At 42.5% G+C, this 25688-nt stretch overlaps 1 protein-coding gene across 5 annotated transcripts in view; it reads right to left on the bottom strand.

Annotated features, from left to right (window-relative positions):
- Window positions 1–25688, bottom strand: part of NPHP4 (nephrocystin 4) — a 166384-nt gene that overhangs the window by 27750 nt on the left and 112946 nt on the right. For all 5 annotated transcript variants that reach the window (XM_074306434.1, XM_074306436.1, XM_074306437.1 and 2 more), the window contains 8 exons: window positions 21330–21385; window positions 19134–19262; window positions 17530–17681; window positions 17163–17354; window positions 15843–16030; window positions 14693–14853; window positions 13394–13574; window positions 6318–6446 (listed from right to left, as the gene is read on the bottom strand). In XM_074306434.1, the coding sequence (XP_074162535.1) occupies window positions 6318–6446; window positions 13394–13574; window positions 14693–14853; window positions 15843–16030; window positions 17163–17354; window positions 17530–17681; window positions 19134–19262; window positions 21330–21385 (1188 nt within the window). The remainder of the gene's footprint in view (window positions 1–6317; window positions 6447–13393; window positions 13575–14692; window positions 14854–15842; window positions 16031–17162; window positions 17355–17529; window positions 17682–19133; window positions 19263–21329; window positions 21386–25688) is intronic.

The raw sequence follows: 25688 nt of genomic DNA, 5'->3' as shown, positions 1-25688 counted from the left end.
GAGAGAAGAGGAGGGAGGTCAGACAATGCAATGGGCCTCTCAGTGCAAAGGTCAGAGAATGCAACTGCTTCTCAGTCTCCTTGTATCATCATCATCATCATCATCATCATCATCATCATCATCATCATCATCATCATCGACCTCTCACACATGAAGAGATCCATTCTACAGATCTGAGTCAGACCTCCAGCAGCCACTGGCAAGTAGTTCCCTTATCACAACAATTTCCCATATTTTCATAACCATTTATGTCTTTCAAGGAATCCAATGACTTTGTATACATGGAACAACTCTTGGGGTTAGGTAACTCTTTAAGGAATTGTTTTGCTCTACTCAATCAAATGTTTTGTTGTTTGTGCCAAAAAAGCTTATGGGATCTTCTATTTTTCATTTGAAGAAGTACCCACAACCTGGTTCAGCTCCTAACTACTCTCCCTACTACTTGGCCAACAACCCAACCCTTAACCCAACCCTTACTTCCCCTATTTCTTTCATCTCCCTTTTATGTACTGTCCTCTTCCATTTGCACATCAAGTCCTTGAACTGTGCAATGACTGACTTGTATTTGTATCTCCAGCACTTAGCGGGCTGGCATATAACAACTTCTTTAAAAAATGTTTTCTTTCTCCTCCTTTTTTTTTTTATTGATCTCTCTCCATTTTTATTTCTCTCTCCCCCCCTCTCTCTTCCCCTTCCTCTCCCTCTCCCCCCCCTCTTCCTTCCCCCACTGCTCTTCACCCCTCTGTCTTTCAGTCTTCCAAGATTTGGTCTTACAGAAAAATATTATTAATGAAAGCTTGTCTCTACCAACCTCAATATATATGCATTATGATTTATAAATGCAGCTATTATAGGTCAAGAATTGTTGATATTTTCTTGCCTTTTCCACTCATAAAAATAAGGTCAATTAAAAAAATACCTTAAGAACAGATTCCTCAACACCCTCAAGACTCTCCTCCAACATGAACACCTTCTCATTTTAGTCCATCTGCTCTTGCCATTTTTGTCTTCCTGGGTGTCTACACTAATTCCTTGAGCTTCAAGTACAGCTTGGACCTAGATGTTAGAGACCAGATGTGTATTCCATAAAAAGACAGTTTGCTATAGACATCTTGGTCTCGTTTCAAAATTTTTTCATCTATGACCCTCTTCTAGTTTCACCCTTAAATGCTTGCAGGAAATTATGACCTCTTTGGTCCTCTTGTGAAGGTTTCAATAAATTTGTTTTTCCTTCCTGCTTTTCATTCTTTTGAGACAATACTACCCATAATGTCACTGACCCCCGTTGAAAAAAATTGTTAAATGGCTTTATATTCTAACCAGCATCTTCCTTGGATGCCACAAAATTCTGCCCAGCAAGCCTATTAAGTGTTTTCTGGCAGGTGGGGTCTTTTGTCTTTTCAACATGGTAACTAATTTATGAGTTAAGCTTCCTTAGGAAACAGTGACTATGATGATATCTGTTCTTTTATCTACTTCTCATTTTTCAGTATTAAATGCTTGTTTTAAATCTGACGATTGGCATTTGCTCAATTACATATATCTTTTCCCCTTTTATTTTCTGTCCAATTTGGCATTGATTTTAATGTTGCTCTAATACCTCGATGTACAAAACTGATCTGGAAATGGGCTCCACACAAGTAAAGAATGGTTTCCTGTGTAGTAGTATATGTGAAACTAAACTTACTTTTGATGACAATATTTAGTGTCTGCCAAGTGTGGCATTTCTTAAGTGTCTTTTAAATAAAATATTTGAGATATGAAGTTAGGAGGCATAAACTGACAGCCTCCTAAGTTTCTTAAACCTAATGTTTTCCAACACATTTTTTATTGTTCCTTTACCCATCCACCTTTTGTATCCAAGTAAGTGGTAATAAATTATATGCTGATATAATTTTGAAGGTTTTACTAAGTTGATGGAATTTTTTCTCTGTAATCCCATAAGTATCCCTTAAGTTTCCATTATCTTTATGGTGGAGTTTTTTTTTTTTTTTCCCCAAATACTAAAACATAAAATTACCAACTATCTCATGAAATGATGTCTCTTTGTTGCTTTTTGACACAGGACAAAAAGTAACTCATTTATGTACTTCTCCAAGAAACTTAAAAGCTATCCCTTCCACTTAGCTATAACCTCATTTTGTCTTCTCATTTTATTTATAGCAATGATATGAATATTGAGATGATTCAGTTCTTATAGTAAGATGCCACTGCAAGTATTGCAAAATGGACCTTGGAGTTTTTCCAATATGGCAGAATCTAACTAAGTTTATTCTCTGATAGCAAAGCCCCAAGAACTTTGAGTTACCTCCACAAGAACAGAGTATTATGAAGGTACAATAATTTATAAACCATATTGAGAGAATATTGTTCTGTACTTATTCCTCTTAAAATGCTGGAGGCTCAAGCGATCAGTGAAATTGGTAGCTAATAAGGTTAATCCGTGAAACCTAACACCTGACACACACAAAGTGTATTTCTAGAAAACAATTTAAATACAGAATAAAATAAATCATCTGTGGCCTACCCTCAAATTATCCTGTAGGCTACTCGATGGGTGTTCTACACTATGAGTCAGCAATCTCAACATTGCATTCCAGTGTCTCATCCGTCATCAGCCTATTTCCCACTTTCTCTCACCCAAATGTGAGGCCTCTTCTCGCTAGGAAGCAGAACTAAACTTCTCCCCACTCTCACCCACCCCTTCCTCTGGAACAAGTAAACAACTGCTATTTTCAGGCGACCCACCACTCTATTTTAAAGCTATTTAATTGCTTTCCAGATGCAGCAAATTGGCTCAGATGTCTTAAACTACTGCTAAAAATGATAATTTTAAATGTGGATGGGGTCTGAATAGACAAGTGGGATAAAAGTTATTGAGAAAGGGGCCTCTAGAGGAAGGAAGGTCATTCTAAGGAATGGATTTTTCCAAAACAAATGTTCTTGCATGAAATCAACCAAGTAGGGATTGGGCTGTGGTGTGTCCTCTCATTCAGTTTGTTCCTAAGACATACAAGAAGTTCAGGACTTCCAGATGTTTTCATTTTGCAATTGCTCCATCTGTGTCACTTTTGGTTTCCATTAAGAGATGAAGGGATCTTCTAGCACTGCTCTGAGAGACTGGCTTGCTGGGATTGGAAGCATCAGAATTCTTTCCAGAACAAACTAACCAAATTTATGTCTTTGGCCAAGAGAAGGAATGGCAGGATTTCTAGATGTCATACACTTCCTTCTCTGGTTTAGAACAAGTGTAGCAACTGTGTTCCTATTCAGAGATAACCTGTCTTCACTCGTTAAAAGGGTTCTAGAAATATGCTAATTTTGCTTCCTCCATTTCAGTTATCCATCACCAAATGGATGGCATCCTTAGAGATATGAGTGATAAACACTCCTGCTCTAGGAACCATTGAGGCTGATTCTGCAGGAGCATTAACATGATCTCAGCCTGTGTTCTGGGAGGACTGGCATTTTCTCTCTGGAACTTGGGGAGGAGAACACTACTACATTGTTTAAAGCCAGTTTGGAGGACATTTCCAGTGACCTATCATCTGTTTCTTTCATCTTAGGGTCAATTAAACAGATTCATGCAGAAATAGGCCAGAAAATGATGAGCTAAGCCAAGACAATAGTGAAAGCTCATCTTCTAAATTATAGGGGAACAAGGATCTATATCAACAAGGAAATGAGAAAGAGAACTCTTTCTGAAGCATGAAATATAAACTCGGAGAACTTTTCTTAATTATGAATACAGAAAGAATCCTAGACTGGACTTGTGGAGATTTGGATTCTAGTTCTAGATCTGCCACTATGTGAGCCAGAACAGATCAGGTACCATGCCTAGGAATCAGTTTCCTCAACATTAAAATGAAGATATTGGACGTTAGAGGATACTTTCTAGCTCATAAATCCTATTTCTTCTATGTGGTAAATGCTTAATAAGTAGTTGGTGAATTAAACTGCAATTAATGTATTTTATGAGTTTGATAATAATATTAATAACTTACCATATAATGCTTTAGGGCTAGCAAAGCACTTTATATAAATTGCCTCATTTGAGCCTGCTGCTATTGACTCTGTGAGAAAGGTATTCCAGGTATTATAATCTCCATTTACCAGGTGGAGAAACTGAAGCTCAAGGAATTAAGAGATATGCCCAAGGTAACATAGTAAGTATTATGACAGGATTTAAACCCAGATGTTCTTGCTTCCAAACCCAGCACTTTATTCACTGCACAATGCTAATAAAAAGTCAACAAATTAAGATTACAGGTAATCTATAAAAATTATCACATCATTAGTTACTTTATATTAGATACAGAGGCAATCTTATTGTAGAAAATATCTGAGATAGTAGGGAAGTAAGGGGAAATTTTGGTTGAACAAATGGATCTGCTTAAACAAGTGTACATAACACATACTCTTCAGGCACATGAAAAGACCTTTTGATCCAATGTTGGGAGGAAGGATAGAAAGATGGAAGGAAGGATTTATTAAGCACCTACTATGTGCCAGCCATTGTGCTAAGTTCTTTACAAATATTCTTATTTGATCTTTACAATAACCCTGCTATTATTATCTCCATTTTACAAATGAAAAAACTGAGGTAGACAGAGGTTAAATGACTTAGCAAGGGTCACACAGCTAAGTAAAGGTCTAAGGCTATATTAAAACTCAGGTCTTGTTGAGTCCAGTCCTATTCTGAATAGTGGATTGGGAGGATAAGGATAGTTTGGGTCAGAGGCAGGCCTGGAGGGTAGATCTCCTTGGCTGAAAAAATCAGTTCTGTATTCTTCTGCCTGACAGGAGTTATGTCTGTTTCCTTTAGCCTGTAAATAAACCTATTCGTGCTTTGAGTCTCATAAACATTCCTATTTATAAAGAGAGTTGGTGGCTATACAGTAGGAGGAGGTTATCAGACATTATTTCTGTGGGGGGAATGAAAGTAGAAAAGGAAGAGCAGCATTCCCTCACAGTGTGATCAGGCCCCTTGTGTCAAGGAAGGGCTTCTCAAACAAGGATTACATTATCCTAGTGATTATACTGAAGTCGAGGAGAAAGAGAAAAAAAAAAGTCTAGAATCATGAATCAGGAGACATGGATCTTAATCCTATCTCTGTTAACTTTTACATTGTATGATCTTGTGTTCAGTGAGATTCTCTTGGGCCTCAGTTTCCTCAATGTGTTATAGTGGAAAGGGCAACGGATCTAGGATCAGAGTGACTAGATTCAAATCCCAACTCTGTGACATACTGCCTGGGTAACTTTGGGCAAAAATCTTCATCTCTGGGATTCAGTTTCCTCATCTGTAAAATGAGACTGTCTCTAAGGTACCTACCATCTCTAGAACTATAACCTGCAAAGTGTTTAGAAAATTAACTTACTAGGCCTTTTGTCTGTTTAATACACATGGCAACTACTTCAAGCTGTATCACATTTATTTTGGTTACTTGTGGAAGAAAAGCCCTTCAAAAAAGGTTGTCAGTTTTTTGTTTGTTTGTTTTTTTCACTAAAAGGGAGATATAGCCCAAGCTAAATGTATGGGATTTAGAGCTGGCAGCAACCTTAGAGATCAGTTAACACAGTTCTTTCATTTTACAGATATCTCAGAGGAATGAGTCGACTTCCCTAAGGTCTTCAATTTTCAAATATAAGGGTGGAATGTCCACATGTGTCTAAAATATGGCATTCGTTCACTTTCCATCCCCAGATCACTCATTTTAGATTCCTGTGGCTTCTATGGCAGCAGTGGTTTTGATTCTTTTATTTCCCCACCGCCTTTGCTTTAGGTACTTCCCCAGTCCCCCTTTCAGCTTTCTATTGTGTGTCACCTACCCCTGATATCCCCTACTTCCCCCATAAATTATAAGCTCCTTGCAAGTAGGAATTTTCACATTTTGTTTCCCCTGTGCTTATCACAGTGCCTGGTACATAGTGGTGCTTAATAAATGTTTATTATCATTGATGATTTACCTCTATTAAAAATAATCCAATGATTTCCTTGTTTCCTATATCCTCTCCCCCTCTCCACTGCAGATGAACACTCGCTAACCTACAACAAATGCCACTCACAGGATTCCAATTACTCTGTCAAAAGAATAGAGCTTGATTTCCACCGAACCAAGTACACAGACCATGGCATTTGATTAATGAGGAGAACAAACGTGACCAGAAAAATCAATAAGATTACTTAGGGCACATGCTCCAAGGCTAAGCCTGGATGACATTCAGTTAGCACTGTTTTCCAGGGAAGGACAGTTCTAGTTCCTATCGCCTCAATCCCCTGCTTGTCTCCCCACGGTAGGTCCCCTTCTGCTTACCTCTACGGCTCTCGTAGCTAAGAAGACTGCCTCCATGGAAGCCACTGGTCCCATCATTAGAAGAAATGATCCTCGATCGTGAAGGGGGCAATAAGTTGGATTCATTTGATTTCTGTTCAGACACACGACCTAAATTGAAATCACCCCCATAGGGGTTTGGAGGAATATATTAATAGCAAAAAAAAAAAAAAAACCTTTTGTAATTTTAATAAAAGCTTAACGAGAGGTAAACACATAGTAGAATTCTAACTTCTAAATTATACACCATATTAAAGCCCTTATTCCCAAGCTCCGATTTCAATTTGTTCTATTATACAGAAATGCTGATACGTAAAAGAACTCCAGTTGCGCAATTCATTCATCTTTTGTTTTCTACATTCTTGGCTTCTACGAAGCATGAGATGTACCTTTTGCTCTGGTGAAACAAACAACCTGACACCAATGAGATTGACCCAGGTACTCTTCTTCATCTGATCTCTGGACAAATCTCCAGTGGTCTTAAACTGGATAGAATTTCAGTCTCTTTAAAATTGTAATAAAACTGTCACAAAATCACCCTTTTAAATTCTGTAATTCTGCTGTGGGCTACATTAAAACATGAGCTTTCAAAAGCTTTTACATATAAATGTCTCTAACCACAAGCAAAAGACCCCATACTCAACTCACATCAGAAAAGCTAGAACTCCTACATTATACAATGGTTTAGAGAGAGCAAGCCTATTGTTTAAGAAGGATGAATAAACTCCCACAAAAATCCAGAATGTAACTGCTAATTTTGCAAGGGTAGCCACAGCACTCTATTAAATTCTCACAATCCACTAAGAGCTTCCCAAGAATTTGATAAAATGTTTTCAAGAGTCCCATAAAACAAGCAAGTTTCTGAAAATAATTCTGTCTTCCTGTTAAATATTACACTTTTCTGTTTTTTATTGTGGGAGTGAAGACCTGGAAACAAAGTACATGTTTATTGACAGGAATGGCTGAATAAAGAGTGGTATAAAAATGTAATGGAATAAAGATCATTGCCTGTAAGAAATGGCAAATTGTATGAAGACAGAGAAACTTGGGATGACTTGCCCAAATAGCAACAAGGGTTACAAAGAAATAGTACATACAAGTCTTGGGGGGGGGGCGGAAAAAGAAAGAGACAGACAGAGAAGGGATGGAAGGAGAGAAAGAGGGAGAGGAGGAAGGAAAAAGAGAGAGGGAAGAAGAGAGGGAGGAAGGAAAGAAGAGGGAGGGAGGGAAGGAAAAAGGGAGGAAAGGAGGGAAGGCATACACAGCAGCCTGGCTTCTTCCTCCATACTGCTCTTATCCACATCTTCACATAAATCATCTACACAGAATCCTCCCAATGTCCTGGAGACCATCTTTTGGTAGACTATTTTGTGGATTCTACCATGACAGTGGGCCTTTCACAGAAATGAGAAACTTGGGATCATGCAATTCCCCAAATGCAATCTGACCCATTCTATTTTTATTTTTCTCTTATAAGCCTAGCCCCTTATTTATCTACATCAGTGGTCCTCTAACTTTTTAAATATGGGACCAGTTCACTGTCCCTCAGACTGTGGGAGGGCCGGGCTATAGTAAAAACAAAAGCTCACATTCTGTCTCTGCCCCTCAGCCCATTTGCCATAACAAGGCGGGCCACATAAATGTCCTCAGTGGGCCACATCTGGCCCGCGGGCTGTAGTTTGAGAACCCCTGATCTACAGCATCAATGCAAGATGCTTGAACAAAATCTGACATGAATGAGGACAGGCTTATGCTGCCCAGGGTATAGAGTAGCAAGTACTAGCTATTTCCCCATGAGGTGGGCTAGGATTTCAAAGTACAGCAAGATGATGTATTGTTGATACGAGTGAGATGGGCATGGCAAGGAGGTGAAAAAAGGAATTAATAAAAGTGAACGTATGGGTTGAGTGAGCAAGAAGTCTCCGTTGACCAAGAGTCCAGACCGGTGGGCTGTCAGCTGAGCTTGGCAAAAATAAGTCCACAAAGCCACAGAAAGTGGCCGGGACCACAGCTCCCCATGAGCTACACAGTGCCATAATCAGAGGTTAAGTATGAGAAAAGAACTATAAGAAGAGCTGCCTGTATAAGTCTGCCAAAAGAAACTTGCTGTTTTCCTCAGTGTGTAGGCAGAAAGAATCTTGACAAGAAGTAGGGGAGGGTATTCACTTGAGAGATGGGTGCTGAGAATGTTTCCATTCTTTCCTGCTTCCAATTCTGTTCCAATTAAATGCTCTCACTGATTCTGGGCTTTTGTTTCCTAGGTTTCTGTTAGCATGGTAACAAAAGAGAAATGTAGACCTGAGTTTGACTTTAGAGATGGGCCCTTGAGACAAGTAAGATACATTTACTGTGAATACTCAAGTCCATGAGGGGCACTTGCCAACATAGGGAAGACACACAGACCAAGGGACTACCTGCTCATGTACTGTTTCATCCGCTTTATTTTTCTAGAGAGAGATGCTAATCACCATTTTCTCGTACTTGACAAGAAATGTTGGCCCGTAAACAGCAATTAATTTCATGTGGTCAGATGGTATATTATTTTCATGAATCCTGAAGTGAAAAAGTCCATAATCCACAAAATGAAATTTTTTGGTGCTCTGGAATACAAGATATATAGCAATACTTTCTTTTTTTGGAAGCAATCATGATTAAGTGATTTGTCCAGGATCATACAGCCAGTAAGTGTCTGAGGCCAGATTTAAGTTCAGATTCCTGATCCCACGTTTGGTGTTCTATCCACTGTACCACCTAGATATCCTGTTGGAGATTCCTTAATTTTTAATTCTCCGAGAAAACACTACAATTTATTCTTCCAATTAACTGCAGCTTTCCCTGCTTCTAGATTTCATTTATAGGGAGAATGTCAATATAAATGCACTTTTAGAGAAGTAGAAACTGGCGTTCCAACTCAGGAATACAGTAACTCTTGGTTCTCACAGAAAAATCCCATCAAACAAGAAAAATTCAATGGTTATGCTGATGTTGACAGTCCAAGAATAGTATGATTTTGAGTACCTTCTCCCACTTTTCTAACCAATTCACAAATCTCACCTTGTAAATTGCATGGGACCAAGAACTGGTTTGTATTTTTAGCTGTTTTATGGATTCTGTCCAAAAATTTCATTCCTTCATAAGCAACATTCTGATGACCTTCTATGTGGTTTGGCTATGTGTTAACTAAACTGACCCTCACCTAGTCTGTAGCCAGAATTCTACTTAAATAAGATGACAGTAACATGAATTTAAGGATCCAGGGGCTCTAAAGTTTAGTCTATGATTCCAGCAATGTACTTCATAGTCTCAAGATATACTATCACCGAGAGAGCCATCTGCAGAGCTGTGAGGACTAAATGTAGACCACAAAATAGTATTTTCACTTTTTTGTTGTTTGCTTGCATTTTGTTTTCTTACTTTTTTCCTTTTTGATCTGATTTTTTTTGTGCAGCATGATCATTATGTATAAAAGAATTGCACATATTTAACATATGTTGGACTTGCCATCTGGGGAAAGTGTTGGGGAAAGGAAAGAGAAAAAAATTGGAACACAAGGTTTTGCAAAGGTGAATGTTGAAAACTACGTTTTGAAAATAAAAAGGTTTTAAAAAAAACTATGCCATCATCTATGGCACTAGTCTAAAATCTGAGCTGTTTACTCATTCATATATTTTTAAAAGAAATTAAACTGACCTCAAACTCCTAAATATCTGACTCCACAGGTGCTTCATTTTCTCTAGTCTCCCTCCACACAAGATTGTTAAATATGAATGATTGGGCATACAGCCACTGAAAACATTTAAGAAATCTCCCTGACAAGTTTAACTAAAATCCCTTCTTTTGTTGGAAGCTTTTCCCAACCCCTCTAAATGTCAGTGCCCTTCCTCTGTTAATAATTTCTCATTTATTCTGTATATAACATGCTTTAGATTTGTTTGTTTGCATGTAGTCTCCTCCATTAGATTATAAGATCTTTGAAGTCAGAAATTGTCTCTTGCCTCATTTTGTATCCTCAGCATTTAACACAATGCCTGGCATGTAGCAGGTGTTTAATAAATGTTTAGTGACTGATTTCTTCATTCTAGTCATGTGGTTTCTCCCATTAGCGTGCAAGCTCCTTAAGGTCAGAGATTATCTTTTGCTCCCCCCACCCTTTTTTTTTTTTTAATATCCCCAGCAGCAGTTAGTAGTTAATAAGTATTTGTCAACTGATTGATTGAGTCTACTGGGAAAAGAATATAACCTGGCCAGAATTAAATCTCAAATCTACTATTTTCTCCTCCTGATTTCATCATTTCATCATTTATGAGGTTGCTTTTACCATGAGTTTAAAGCTTCCGAGCAAAGACAGCTGAAACTTAAGAGCTGCGAAAACCCTACAGTTTCTCCTTCATTCCATTCATCCAATGAGCAGTTAAGTGCCTACTCTGGGCCCGGCACTAGATCTACAAAAACAAAATGGAAATCAGCCTCTGTCCTCAAGAAGCTGACATTCTCCTGGTAAGATATTCAATCAATCAATCAGCCAACAATCATTTAAGTGCCAGGATCTATGCTAGGTAAATGGAGGCTACAACTATAAAAGTGAGAAAGGGGAATCAACAAGACGTTGACTCTGACAAGTAAAAGATCATTTGAAATAAAGGAGAGAGCAACAATAAGTACTAGAAACAGGAAAAGTTTCCCATGGGAGATTGTGCCTTAAAAGAAGCTAAGGATTCTAAGAAGCAAAAGAAACAAAAGGATTACATTGGAGGAATATTGGAAAGCCTGCACAAAGAACCCTCAAATACTAGCAAATGAAGATTTCAGTTTATCCCCTCAAGCTTTTCTCCTCCTTTTCTCTGTCAAGCTCCTAGGACCCACCTTTCGTGGCTTGCATTTAAATATTCTGTATATGTTTACATTTAATTATTTATAACTATATATTTTTCTTTGCCCTTTCTATGTCCTCCCACTAGAATTAAACTCCTTCTCATGGGGGATTGTTTTATTCTTTATCTTTGGATCCCCCTCTCCTAGCCCAATGCATGGTACTCAGATAGGCCCTTAATAAATGCTTGTTGATTGAATCTTCGAAGAGCAAGTAGGCCAACTGAGGTGGAATATAGATTGTCTTAAGAGGAAAATAATTAACCAAATCTGAAAAGTAGAAAATTTTCTAGTTAAAGATTCAGTTCTTGTCATCGAAGTCAGACACATGGAAAGTGAATGCAAGACAGCCAGAGCTCAGCCCCAGTGTCATCTCCCGGTAGGAATGCTGCCATTTCGCTTTTATTCCATTTCTGTAGTCCCAAATAATTATATAGTCATCATCCAATTTTCAGGAGTGGTCCCACTGCTCAGTGCATACTAACCAATTTTATAGAGAAATAAAAGCCACAAAGGTAAAAAAATAATAATAAAACCAAATTTATGGAGAAATCAAATAGCTGCTGCATTGATACAAAGTGGGTTGTATTCAGCATTTGTCCTTTGTTCTTCTGTTCCCTTTTCTAAGTTTGCATTTAGGTCCTCTCAGGGTTGTGTATCTCAGACTCTCTTTCCCAAGAGCTTATCATTCTCTTGCAGGCAAAGTATGAAAATGACAATTTAAGATAACATATAATAGAGCTAATCTTTCTTCTGAAGATAAGATTTTAAAACCTGGAGTCACTGCACATTTGTGGGCTTGTGAATTAAATATAAAAATAACCAATACATTCTAGGAAGCAAGAACGCTCCTCGCCATTCCGGAGCCAGGGCTTCTGGGAGCTTTGGTATAATGCCTGTTTCTCACATGTCGTTCAGTTATTTCTCCAGAACCTAATTGAGTTCTGCGGTTTCCATATTGTCTGTTTTCAAAGCTGCCTCCGATTTTACATTTGTAAACAAGCAAGCAGAAAACTCAAACCAGACTTAATGAACTGTGCATTAACTCGTCTTCTTGCTGCCAGGGACGGCTGCTGATGTGCACAGAAAGGATGTGCTTCTGTCTCATGGCTTGTGGGCTTCAATTCAGGTGATTTTTAAGAAATGGAAAATTCCTCATAAAACTCCAGAGATCGGACTGTGTGCCCTGACCTGTCACAGGTCAAAAGTCCCCAGTATTGTTGTGCTATCCATTTTGCTAAGAAAAACTCCCAATCTTAAATCTTCTCCCTTACCCTGCCCCAGGAAAATAATAAAGGATGACAGTCTTCTTCTTTTTTAACATTTTTCATTAACTGAATGCAGTAAAGCACACTGATGCTCAGCCCTGAAGCTCTGCAAAGGTGTCTGGTGAGCAAAGCGAGGAGGAACAATTCTGTGCCCTGCCTGTCACCATTTCCCAATTTTGTGACCTAGGCTGGCCAGCAACGTCCCTCTCTATCAGCTGCAGTCCTTTGGGGCCTGCCCTGACAAAAGGCAGTCTTAAATAAAAACGAACTGCATCTCTCCAAATGACCCAGACTTCTCCCTAAAGCCAAGCCCTGTGAGTAACCTCTGGTCCCCAGCAGGAGTGTCAAACAAGGACAAAATGGGAGGAAGCATCAGAATGCTGTGCTGGGATTCTTAAAGACAGATTATGACTCTTTCCACAAAGGATCATTGCTTTAGATCAGAAAAATTGTGTTTCCCCTCTCTCCTCCTCCCCCAGTTGCCTGAAAGTTGGGGATAGTTGTTGTTTTTAATTCTGCTCCTCTGAAGGCCCCCCCTTCATGTCACCATGCTTGACGTTTCATGCACAGATAAAAGAGCTCTCTCATAAACTATCCCCTTTATTTGAGGACAGACAAAAGGATACAAGGGGAATAGGAAGGAGGAAAAAAAAGTGGGCAATGTGACGCTTAATAGCTTCACTCGCATACTGAAAAGTCACAAGGCTAAAATACAGCAGGACGTACCCTGGGAGGGACAGTCTCATTAATTCTCCTAATCACTCATTCAGGAGGCATTTCCTGGGCACCTGCTAGGGACACCTCAGGCACCAGGCAAGATGCAGAGGAGGCTACAAAAGAAATGAAAGTCCTCTCCTCAGCCTCCCGAGCCAGGGTAGCAGAGTGCCAAGGCAAAGCCAGCCTGGGAGCGCAGCATCTTACCCACGTTAGCCAAAGTCAGGTGCAGGCGGCCTCTGACCACAGGGTGGACTCCAATGGGCTTGACAGTGCCAGGCCTGGTGAGATTTCCACTCACCACCAGCGTGTCCTGTTCATATTCTGTGGTGACCACATCGAGTTCATGGGAGACTTGCACAGCTGCGTGGCCCTGGCGGAGGATGTGCTGTGGGGCAAGGGAAAGGTGACAGATAAAAGGTAATCGGTGGCAGTTCTGAGGGGACCCCGCCGGGCACGGGAACATGTCCAGCCTGGCCATCAGCCCGGATGCTTAGGAAACATCCCAAGGTACCTGGCCTTGGTGTGAAGGCTCTCCTATCCCTTATGATCACAAGGGCTCAAACCCAGGAATCCCACCTGACCCTTGGATCAGCTGTAGAGGAATTAAGGCACTAGCTGACTTGCTTTAAAAAAGCAAACAGCCCAGCACAAGTGTGAGGGCAGTCCGTGGTTCAGCCTTCTCTCACAAAAGGCCACTAGAACAAATCAGCAATGGGAGTGCAGGAAGAGAAGCAGAGTTATCATGGGGGGGGGGGGCGCCATGGACCAGCCACAGCTGAAGAAGCAGAGGCCCATCCACCTGATATTTAGACCACTTTTATTAAAAACACCATGGAGAAGGTGCTCCTTTCTACTAATCAAATCTGAACTGTTAGGCAATTTTACAAACTTTTAAAGTGTCACCCCAAATTCATCAGCTCCTTGGGACCCAGTTTCCTCATTTGTTCTTTAAGGGGGTGGGACTTGATGACTTTTGATAACCCTTCAAATGCTACATGTGGGTACTATGGCTGATGTCATGTCCATGATCAAGAGCCAGTAAAGGGTCAGAGGTGATATCTGGATCTAGGGCTGATTTAAGGATTAGTTCTGTATCTACTATACCACACTAGTCAGTTTTGTTTCTGTTTTGTTTTTTAATAAATCATTATGGAAGCAATCATGGAAATAAGAAATAATTAAGGACATTTTTTTTAACCTTATCCTCACTGGGATGTATACAATGAAAGTTAAAATTTCTTAGAGGGAGCAAATGAACCTCTGAGTTTGTTCTTAGGGTTAAATGGGAAAACAACTGAAAAGATAGAATTTGTTCATTATGAAAAATATTGTCCTTTGCAAGGAAAGTGATTGTACTTTCTATCAGAGGGAATCCATAGGCAGAATTTTATAGCACCTAAATTGGGTAAAGAGGCCACACTAACAACTCTTCTGAACTCCTTCATAATGGGATTTTCAATGAGCAACATGGTATCATGCTTTTACTGCAGAAAGAAATGTTACCTCCATCTGTACTGCTGCAGACCCAATGAGAAGCAGCGAATCTCCATCCCAGACATCGATCTGTAGAGTCTGCACGGCAAGATAATGTATGAACCACCGGCGTTCTCCAGGCTTAAGGAAGGCAGGATCCACCAGATACTGGAGCTGGAGCCCAGGAGAGTCTGCCCCCAGAAGAAACCCATAAGAAGAGTCTAAAAGTAAATTTGACTCATTTATCATCCTTATTTTCTGAAGAGAAATGTGAGCCCTGGATACTAGAACCCAATCTCACTTTCAGCTATAATTACAATTTAATAAACACATTAATCAAGTGAAATCATAATGCTCTTAAGTTAATAACAACAACAAAATCTCAAAAGCTCCAGCTGGGCAAGACAGAGCCCTACCCAAAGAAGCCAATACCTTCTTGGTCCAACTCTTTACAAAGCCTTCTATCAGCTGAGCCCTGTTAAACTGATATGGATACTAAATGGTTTTGTCATGGGGGATAAGGACTTTAAGATACACAATTTCTGCTTTTGCCGACAAAACTGAACTAGATTACACACACACACACACACACAAAACTTTTTCAAACGATTCATCTACTACAAGTAGAATCAAGTGCTTAAATCTCTCAAGGAATGGCAAACTTAAACATACCTACAAAATTGTTTTTGTCAGAAACAGGAAAAAGCTTTTATGATAGGTATCATATATTCATGAGGACACGTGAAAAGATACACAAGTGTAAGTAAATAAATCTCTGAAGGATGAAAGCTGCCTATATTTATTGACTTTCCCTCTTCCCACAGTACTAGATTTTTGTGGATTTCACACCTTGTGATCATTCTCAATATTTGGGATCTACTCTTAATTATGTATTATGTGAATAAATAGCAGACATCTAAATGCATATTTCACGGCTCAGCGGCCTTAATTCCAATCGACAAAAATCTCATTTAAATGACTGGATTAGTTAAGGTCTCTGAGGTACTTAGTTTATAAACAACTTAGTTTGCTATTCTTAGTCTAAAAATCCCACATCTTCTAAACATATGGCCACTATTTTAGCTTTCTTTTCTCCCTGTCCAACAACCTGAAAAATTCATTCTTGAATTCTCAAAGTTGACAAAACTCACATATATCAACATATCGAACACATGCTTACCATTGTTACATGAGCCATCTTTGTTAACTGCAACCAGGATGTGGAACAGAGAACTAGAGTTAGTCAGCCCATATTGGTCCTGCTTCACCAGTTGTAACCGTGGCGTCGTGACCGGTGGGAAACGATAGAATTGGAAGGTAAAATATACTGTTTTTGGCCATGGCATTCCCTTGGGGTCCTCTGATGCTCTAAATAAAAGTGCATTTTTGAATTAATCCATCAGCAATAGCCCTTTACAGAACATTTGGCCTATTGAAAAATCTGTCATATCATATAGATTTATTACTTCTACTGTTCTAAGAGGCTGCCTCAGGTATTGAATAGCTCTGGATAAGCTGGTTGGGCAATTAATGAGGCTCTAGCTATTGGCAATACTTTACTTTTGAAGTAAGATAAGAAGAAAGAAGAATTATAGTCAGAGAAAAAGTATTAATGAAAGATCCAATAAGTTTTCCAACTGTGATGATAACAACAAATATAGAGAATCACTTTTGAAAGGTTTACTGAACTCCCCAAAGTCCTGTTTTTAAAAGATACCTTTTAGGGGCAGCTAGGTGGCACAGTGGATAGAACACTAGCTTTGAATTCAGGAGGATTCAAATCTGGTCTCAGACACTTAACAGTTCCTAGCTGTGTGACCCTGGGCAAGTCACTTAACCCCAGCCTCAAAAAAATAAATAAATAAATAAAAGGTACCTTTTAGACTTACATGAACTGATTCTGAGTAAAATAAGCAGAAGCAACAAAACATTGTACATATCAACAAGATTATGTGATGAGCAACTTTGATGAACTTGGCTTTTTTCAACAATGAGGTGATTGGGGCTAATTCCAATAGACTTTTAATGGAGAGAGCCATCCATATCCAGAGAGAGAACTATGGAGACTGACTAAATCAAAGCATAGTATTTTCACCTTTTTGTTGATATTTGTTTGCTTGGGTTTTTTTTTTTCATGTTTTTTTTTCTCTTTTGATCTCATTTTTTTTTTTTTTGCATAGCATGACGAATATGGAAATGTTTAGAAGAATTGCACATGTTTAACCTTTATCAGATTGCATGCTGTCTTACAGAGGAGAGAGGAGAAGGAGTACAAATTTGGAACACAAGATTTTCCAGAAGGTGAAGGTTGAAAACTATCTTTACATATATTGGTAAAAATAAAATACAATTTTTTTAAAAAAGGTGCCTTTTAATAACAGGAAGAATAATGTGACTTAACAAGGAAATGAGAAGCTACAGAGGATGAGAACTACATTAAGAATTTCACTTTTAACAGGAGGATCATCAAAACAAGGTTGAGGAATTATTCTTGTTTTACCTGCTGAAGGCAAGAAATTGCAGTATTATTTCATTGCTCTGTAGCACATCTGCTTCTTCCTTCTGAGGATTAAAGTTCACAGGGACGGCAGGATCCACAACTTCAGCCGGTTGCTTGCTGTGGTCCAGAATTACTGGAAAGTCCAATGTGTGCAGGCGGACGAGCGAGGCCCGGGAGAGCTTAGATCCAGAACTGCAATACAACAGAATCCCATACAAAGGTATTTCTCACATTGGGATAATCCAAGCCCAAACCAAACATCCCCTGACTCTAGTTATCTGCTAAGCTAGTCATCTCCCAAGTGATGTTATACAAACACAAAAGCACCCACCAGGACCCACATCACATCTAGAGATTTAGGACCCACCTTTGGGGCTCAGTGCTCATGATAATCGGAGCATGTAAGGGTGTGAAAGGCAATTCCTGTAGCTGATCAGCACTGGGTGATTCTGTAATGAGGGCTCTCTGATTCAGGTCAACCTCCAGATGAGCTATTGTGCTGTTGTTGGGGGAGAGTTCCTAGTGGGTAAGAAGGAGACACTCAAACAAAATGAAGGGTGCAGTTTCATAACTAAGGCACAAAGATGCTGTCCTCATCTAAACAAATTTCCTGATGATGTGCTTTCACTGATTCAAGAATTAAAAAAACAATTCTACCAATTTATTAACCAATGAGGGATTATTTTTCACTAAAGATTTAAACTGGCATCCATATGCCAGTGGACAGAGCATGTTGGTGGGAGATAATATATATATTCTTCCTCCCTTTTCCCTTTCCATGGCTGAACCCATGAAATCAGCCACATGTTCTACTCTCCTACTCTACTCTCCATTCATTTGTTCACTCATGCATTCAATAGGTACTTATTAAGCACCAAAAGTAGGTGATGAGAGAAATGTAGAGTTTTATTAAGATGAAGTCCCTGCTTACCCTCATGAAGCTTACCGTCTAATAATTCCTTTAAAAGGAATCAGAATAATAGGAAAGACCAGCAAACTAAAATCTAAAGGACTGGCTTGCTTGGGAACCAGATGCTGTGTCTGGAATGCTGTCTTTGAAAATTTCAAGCCAATATTTTATGCTTCAAGAAAAAGGAATACATAATGACTGCACGACATTAAAAAGATAGCTGACAAATGGATAACTATAGAAAAAATCCATTTAGAAATTTATCTTTTAGAAAATTTAGGTTTGTATTTCCATTCATTTTCCAAAAGACCTTATGTAATAAAGCTCTTTCTTTAACACATTGCTAAAAGTTAAACAGAAAGTTTCTGAGCTAGAACCCTCTGAGACAGTCTAGAAACCTGTAAGCCTTTCGGATCCAAATGTGCTATGTCTCTCCAGTGCTACTTCATATGAAAATGTCACTGAAAAAAAATTGATGGTTATCACTGAAACATAATTTGATCGTTTTTCAGGTAAGACCTGACATCGTTCTAGTGCTTTATAGACGTTCTATAGAAAGCACTTTAGATCCTGTGAGATAGCTAGTACATTAACTCTACTTCAGAGATGAACAAACAAGCTCAGAAAGGTTAGGCCTGAGATCCCACAGCGAGTTAGTACTGATATTAGAATGCTGCCTTCTGATTCCAGATTCAGTATCTTTGTTGTCCTTCCTAAAAGGAGATAGCGGGATCACTGAACAGACCAAAGCACTTAAGAGCCATTTAAATTTGACTTAGCATCAAACACAAGCGCAGAAAATCCAGTATTATGGGACCACTTTATAAAGCTGAAGCTCCCCTTTGGTTCTCTTCCCCCGGGGAAAGTAATGATTATGGGTTTAAGACCAACCAATGGAAAAGTCAATGCCGTCCCCTGTCCCTGTGGCTCAGAATGTCAAATCATTACATGCTTCACAAATGAAGAAAGGACGTGACTAAAGATGTCAGACTCCACTGGGCCTTTCTTTAAGAACAAAGTGTGCCCCACCTTTTTAAGAGAAATGAGTGGGAAGCACTTACTTCCTGGGTTCCGTAGGAGGTCAGGAGGGTTTCAGAGACTTGGGAGTTGAGCTGGATGGGTAAGGGAGGTTTGGCAGAGAGGCTCCTGATGGAAGGGCGGGGAGAGGCAGACAGCTGGGAGATGGACAGCTGCAAGGCAAAACATGGCTACATCAGGCCCACCATCAGGCAACGGGAAGACTCAAGGTAAGAGAACATTGAAGGAAGCAGGAGGAGGTCATGAAAAAAGTCCATGCCACATGAGGGGCACCTTCCTGCCACAGTCTAACTTCACGGGGGAAGGGATGGTTTGTTCTGGGGTCCTTAGACTCCACATTAAGGAAAACATCCCATTGAGGGTCTGGGACTGTTCAAAGGTGAGCATGTCCCCATCCACATAGTTCATGATCCAGGCGAATGCACAGGCTTAGGGCTGCAGTTGGGGAAGGAGCTTCTTCATGGCCAATCATCTAGTAAGCACCAAAGGGGGCTGGAACGCGTGTTCCTGACCCTCCATCCACCATTCTGTCCACCATGCTGACTCCCTAAAAGTCTCACAACAGAGGAGACAATAAATTGATGAGTATATATCATCATCGGGAAACATTTTCATGGCAGAGGAGAGAGATCATGGGATTTAGCATTGGAGACCCCAAGTTAGAAAGCTGGGCAAATTCCTGAATCTGTTTTGTGTGTGTGTGTGTGTGTGTGTGTGTGTGTGTGTGTGTGTGTGTGTGTGTGTGTGTGTTTATGTGTGTGTGTTTATGTGTGTGTGTTTATGTGTGTGCGCGTGCATGCCTATGTGTATGACAAGGAAGATGGAGGATCTGACAATAAGTGGAGGAGTCTCAATGACCCTGGCAGGCCCCCCAGCTCTAACTCCACGTGCACTATGATCCTGGACACTGCTCTCTGACCCAAATGTGCCCCCACATCCCCCTTTCCTCCAATGTCAGGACCACCACCCTCCAAGACAAAAGACTCTTCAGCCCCTTGTGTGGTCAGTGTTCTGAAGAGCTTCTTGGGAGACACCTGCCATTTTCAGACTAACATGGCGTCTGCGCTCCCCAGTTTACGGAGCTTACAGCATTGGCTCTGTGACCACAAAGCCCATTTCTGGGATTGCCATGGAAGCTGCTGTAGGGAGAAGGGCTGGACAGCGATTCCCCAAGCCCCTGCTTTTCATTGATGCTAGTGACAGGAGCACAGCATCCTGGGGCAGTTTTAGACACCCTCAAAGCCATTCCCCAGCATGCTGAGTGCAACCGAGCAGACCATTGCCTGGCACAAGCCACATGGAGGCAGGTGTAAGGACTGGAGTCAGGCTCACGTCTTTAAGAACCTGCCCTAGGCCAGGAAAAATGGCTTAGCAGATTGTTCCAGAGTTAGCCGGTCCCACCACTTCAGACACATGCTGCATGAGCTGGGCAAGGTACTTCTAATACTACATAACTGCAGAAAGGATGCTGACTGGCACTAATAGAGAGACTTCCCTCATCTGCGAGTTCCCTATACTCATGAAATCACTCTGTAAAATGCCAAGAATACAAACACACGACTATTCCCTCAAGCTTGGGTGGCTGGCAATGTGGCCAGACTCTTGGCAAGGTTTGCAGAACAATGAAACTTCTCCTACTACCGGGGTTTGCTAGCTGAGGTTCAGTCTGAGAATGAGGAGAAGGAATAAGGGAGAAAAATAAAAGAATGACTGCTCCTATGCCTCTTTGGAAAAATAAAGCCATCTTCCACCGAATTACCAGGGAGAACAGATTGCTTTGTTAAGGCCTGGAACTTGTCCTAAACAGGACAGAGGGGGCTCCTTGATGAGCAGTAGGAAACTGTCACCTTGACCATCAGACAATGCAAGTGAGTGCCCCCCAAAATCAGCAAGTGACAAAACTGGACACCGAGCAGTGAAGCTGTGAGGAGCACGTTCTCTCCACCTCTGCCACTGGCCTCCGTCACCTCCATTGGCCATGGAGCGGAGAAAAGATGGAGGACGATTACTTAAGTTTAGATCTTCTTGACTCGGAAATCAGTGTTCAGCTAACTGACAATCAGCTTCTTGGAAAAGACCTTTATTAATGTAAATAAAAATCTCTCTGTGCCAGGAGGAGAACTATCCTAACTCTGAAGAAGGCGATCTTCCCCTCTCCCAATGGCAGCCACCCTCCAATCCAATGAGCACACCCTTATAAACCAACCGCAGATACTTACTCCAGGTCCCACTGGAGACAGGTGGGCAGAAGATGGCATCCGAGGCAGGAGGGGTGCTAGAAGGAAAGATCAAGAAGACACATTTCAGTCATTAACTGGGCTCCCAATGGGACCCAATGCATTTTGCCCCAAAATGATCAGGACGATAGCTCCTGGTCTCCGAGTGCCTTAAAGTTTGCAAAATGCTTCCCTGTACACTCATCACTACAAGATCTTTCCCAACTGGGTCTGCTGCTGATGTTTGGGATTTTAACTTTTTTTATGGATGCCTGAGAAATTGGGTCAAAATGCTTAATTGTTCTTCAAAAGGATCTTGGCCAGCATTAAAGAAAATACACAAATGGCAGCAGTCTTCTTGAATCACTGCTTTTGGGGAGAAGAAATTCAACTGAATCTGCCACTTAGGACAGCTCCATTATGAATAGGCTTCTCCCAGACTATTCATTCCTTGCGCGCTGCTTTAATCTGTGTGGTCTTGTTAAGTGCACTGCTTAATGAGATATGAAATTTTCAGGACACTTAAGGTTTTCTAATGTGCTTATATCATTGCTTTCCATTATTTTCATCTCTTCACACAACCGGGCCCTCAAACTGCCAGAGTTTGTTTCTTAGGCCGCTCTAGCAATTCCCAGGCCCAAGCAAACTTGCCGCTCTGTTAAGCAGGAAACCCTTGTTGAAGAGAAACTCACAACAGATGTTCCTCGCTCGGCTCAGACTTCCTTTGGATTTCTCCATTTCACGTAGTTCTGCCAAGAACCTGCTTTCCCCATTTCTTTCTAAGAGTGACCATGTTCTTCCAATTAAAAAAGGCCCCAGTGCAAATGGGGAAGCTGCGGACTTTTCCATAGAAATGCAGCCTTCCCTCTTCACCCCACAACCGAGAATCCCTCTAGCTGCCAGTGTCCTCCCCTCCCCAACTGCCTTGTATCTAATTGGTATAATCTTTATATACCCAAATGCGGCCTCCTCTGACTGAATGAAAACTTCCGAGCAATTGCTTCCACCTCTACCTTCATATTCTCAAGAAGACACAAACTTTCGAGCCAGGAAGAGGTGGGCTTAAGTGAGCACCCACCTCTTCTCCCCTCCACACGCAACTCTTGGAGAAAGTCATCCATCATCGGGGTGTCCACTTCCGCGCCTCTCAGCCTCTGCTAAAGCCTTCGGATCTAGAAGCCAACCTCATCATTCAACTGAAGAAAAACCAGAGAAACCAGCGATCTCTGCCAAATCTCATGGGCTTTCCTCCATCATCATCCTTCTTGACCTCGACCCACTTCCTGGAGATGCTGCTCTCTCCTGGGGCTCCTTGTCTCCGACTGCCCCTTCTCGGTCTCCTTTGCTAGTTCTTAATCAGTCCCAGCCTCTGGCTATGGATGCCCTTGAGATTCTGATATTCGCTGTACAGTCTCACTTGTGATTCCCTGATCTCTCGGCTCAGTCATTAGTTGCTCTTCACCATCTCACACAGTAGATGTCCACCAGCATCTCAAACTCAACCCGTCCAAGACAGAGCTCTTTGTCCTGAAACCTGCCGCCTTTCCTGTCCCCAACACTTGCCGCCTCGGGGCCCTTCCTTCTCATTCAGCCCCCAGACTGGATCCAAATCTAACTACAATATACCTCATGCACACGGCCCCTGTTTCCTCCACACCGCAGCCTGCTGACTGGTCCCCCTGCCTCGGTCCATCTCCATTCCAAGCCCTCTTCCCCTCAGCCATCAGGGTCAGGTCTAAACCTGACCAAGTTCCAGCCCCTCGCCCCATTCGCTCCTGCTCCCCCTTCCTCCTGCACACACTGAGACAGCCTCGGCCTCCCCACCTCCAGTGACCTTTAACTACTCTCCCTTATCCAGCATGTGCCCAGGTGTCAGTGTCCGACCTCCCCAGTGTAACATACTCCCCAGGAGCTGCTTTTGTTCTGTGGCTTGTTTGGTTTTCGCCTTTGTTTCCCCTGGCCTGACTTAGCAGTCCCAGGTATCTGGTAAATTCTCGTTGCCTCCTACACGGAGGGGAACTGGCTGCAGCCTTTGGGGCAAGCTGACCTCCTAGGGCCCTGGACAAGGCAAGCTCTGAAAGCGCAGATGGCAGAGAAGAGGCTCATCTGCCTTGAAGAAGGGGGTTTCCTCAGCGAGGAGCTCCTTATTCGAAGGAATCTCAGACATTTCTTGTCTCTCTCCCTGGTGTCTGGCACATATACCTGAAAAAATTCAGACTATCCACTAGAAGATCGAATGCTCTGAACACACAGTGAGATGATGACTCTCTTGCGAAGACCCTGACGTAGGAAAAGACTGAACGCACGAGGTAGAGGGGATGGCGGAGGCTGAGGTGGACGGAGAGGTCACGGAAGCAGCGGGCATGAGCGGGACAGCAGCGGGGGTGAGGAGGGCCTGGCGCGCTGAGGTCCACCGGGTCGAGAAGAGTCGGCTTTGCTGAACAACCCCAGTGTCTACCACAAGGCCCAGCTCTCAGCATGCACGTAATAAACGCCTGTAGGTTACCAGATCGATTTTGTCTCCTGAGAACGGCCTCCGTGAGGATCCAAAAGTTACGTCCACTCAACCTTACTGGGGCATTTCGTTCCCTGGGAAGCCTAGAAGCAAAGTCTATAGTGGAAGCACGCTTACCATTCCTTTCTAAGGTCCCAAGCCCCTAAAAGAAGAGAAATTCTCTGATGGTCAAAATGTGTCTCTACTGTCCGCTGCTGCATTTGTTCCCCATCCCAACGGAGAACGTTTGTCTCCTGATGATAATAATGGTCACACGGATATATTTGTGTAGCTCCTACTATGTGTCGGGCACTTCCCAATTATTCCCTCATTTCATCCACACGGTAACCCTGGTGGTAGGTGCTGATATCATGACCAGGGCATGAAGGAGGAAACTGAGGCAAATTAAAGTCACAGCTCACCGGACCCTTGTTGCGAGGACCCAGCCTTCTCTGAGGGCTGCTCAGCTGCTCGCCTTGCCTAACCAATTAAATACCAGCCATTTTTCAGGCCCACTTCCAGGCCCACCTGCTCTCCAGGCTGCCAGGACTCCTCTGAGCCCCACCCCCACTACCAGGGCACGGAAAGCCCATAATTATCTGCCGGACTTAACAATGTTCCGCCATGTGCTTAGTCTTGTTTCCCCAGGGGAATCCTCAGCTCCTCAAGGGAGGGCCCTTGTCTTGTATTTCTCCTATAGAAGCAGTGGTGAGCGAGCACACAGTGGGGACTCAATCTGCGACAAAAGCAGAACTGCCCGCATAGTAAGTGAAGAAAGCGACGAGACCCCCAGGGGCCAGGGGCTAGGATCCGGGCTTGGGGAGCTGCAAAATGTGAACAGAGCGGCTTTCTGTCCTCAAGGGGGGAGGGGAGGCGGAGAAAGGCACGAGAGGAAAACAGCAGGGCAGTCCTGGACTAGAACGGGTGTCCGAGGCTCACGCTACAAACAGCGTCCGCCTCGAGTCCCGCTGTGTCCTTCCTGCCTCACCACGTGTGCGAAGATGTCGTCGGTCGGTGTCCAGGGAACAGGCAGGGCCTGCCACCCAGAGGCACCTGGCCTCAATGACTGGAACTCAAGCGTCCCCAGGTTTAATTCGGCCACTTATAGAAGAACCCCCCTAAAGGATGCTCTGCCCAATCAAATCAGGCGGCCCACCTGCTGCAGGGCGCTGAGGCTGCGCCCTTTCAGAAAGAGGAGGGAATTCAAGAACGCTTGGCAAGGGGGAGCGGCGTCTTCTTCCCTTACCAGCAAAGGCCTGAGGCTGCACGCCCCCAAGTCTGGGGCAGCCCAGGAACCACCCGAGAGCCCTGCAAGTCACCCATCATGCACAGCCTCTGCTTTTACCAAACCAAATTGAAGCTACAAAAAAGAGGGAGGGAGGAAAGAAACAGAAATAGAGGAAGAGAGGAAGGAAGAAAGGAAGGAAGGAGAAAGGGAGGGAGGAAGGGAGGGAGGGAGGGAGGGAAAAAGGAGGGAGGGAGGGAGGGAGGGAAAGAGGAAGGGAGGGAGGGAGGGAAAAAAGAAACAGAAATAGAGAGAGAGAGGAGAGGGAGGAGGGAGGGAGGGAGGGAGGGAGGGAGGGAGGGAGGGAGGGAGGGAGGGAGGGAGGGAGGGAGGGAAAAAAGAAACAGAAATAGAGAGAGAGGAGAGGGAGGAGGGAGGGAGGGAGGGAGGGAGGGAGGGAGGGAGGGAGGGAGGAAGGAAGGAAGGAAGGAAGGAAGGAAGGAAGGAAGGGAGGGAGGGAGGGAGGGAGGGAGGGAGGGAGGAAGGGAGGGAGGGAGGGAGGGAGGGAGGAAGGAAGGGAGGGAGGGAGGGAGGGAGGGAGGGAGGAAGGGAGGGAGGGAGGGAGGGAGGGAGGGAGGGAGGA

The sequence above is a fragment of the Sminthopsis crassicaudata genome, chromosome 3 (assembly GCF_048593235.1).
Source record: "Sminthopsis crassicaudata isolate SCR6 chromosome 3, ASM4859323v1, whole genome shotgun sequence".
NCBI classification, from domain to species: Eukaryota; Metazoa; Chordata; class Mammalia; order Dasyuromorphia; family Dasyuridae; genus Sminthopsis; species Sminthopsis crassicaudata.
The sequence above is the reverse complement of the archived record's forward strand: the minus strand, read 5'-3'. Positions and strand labels throughout refer to the sequence as shown.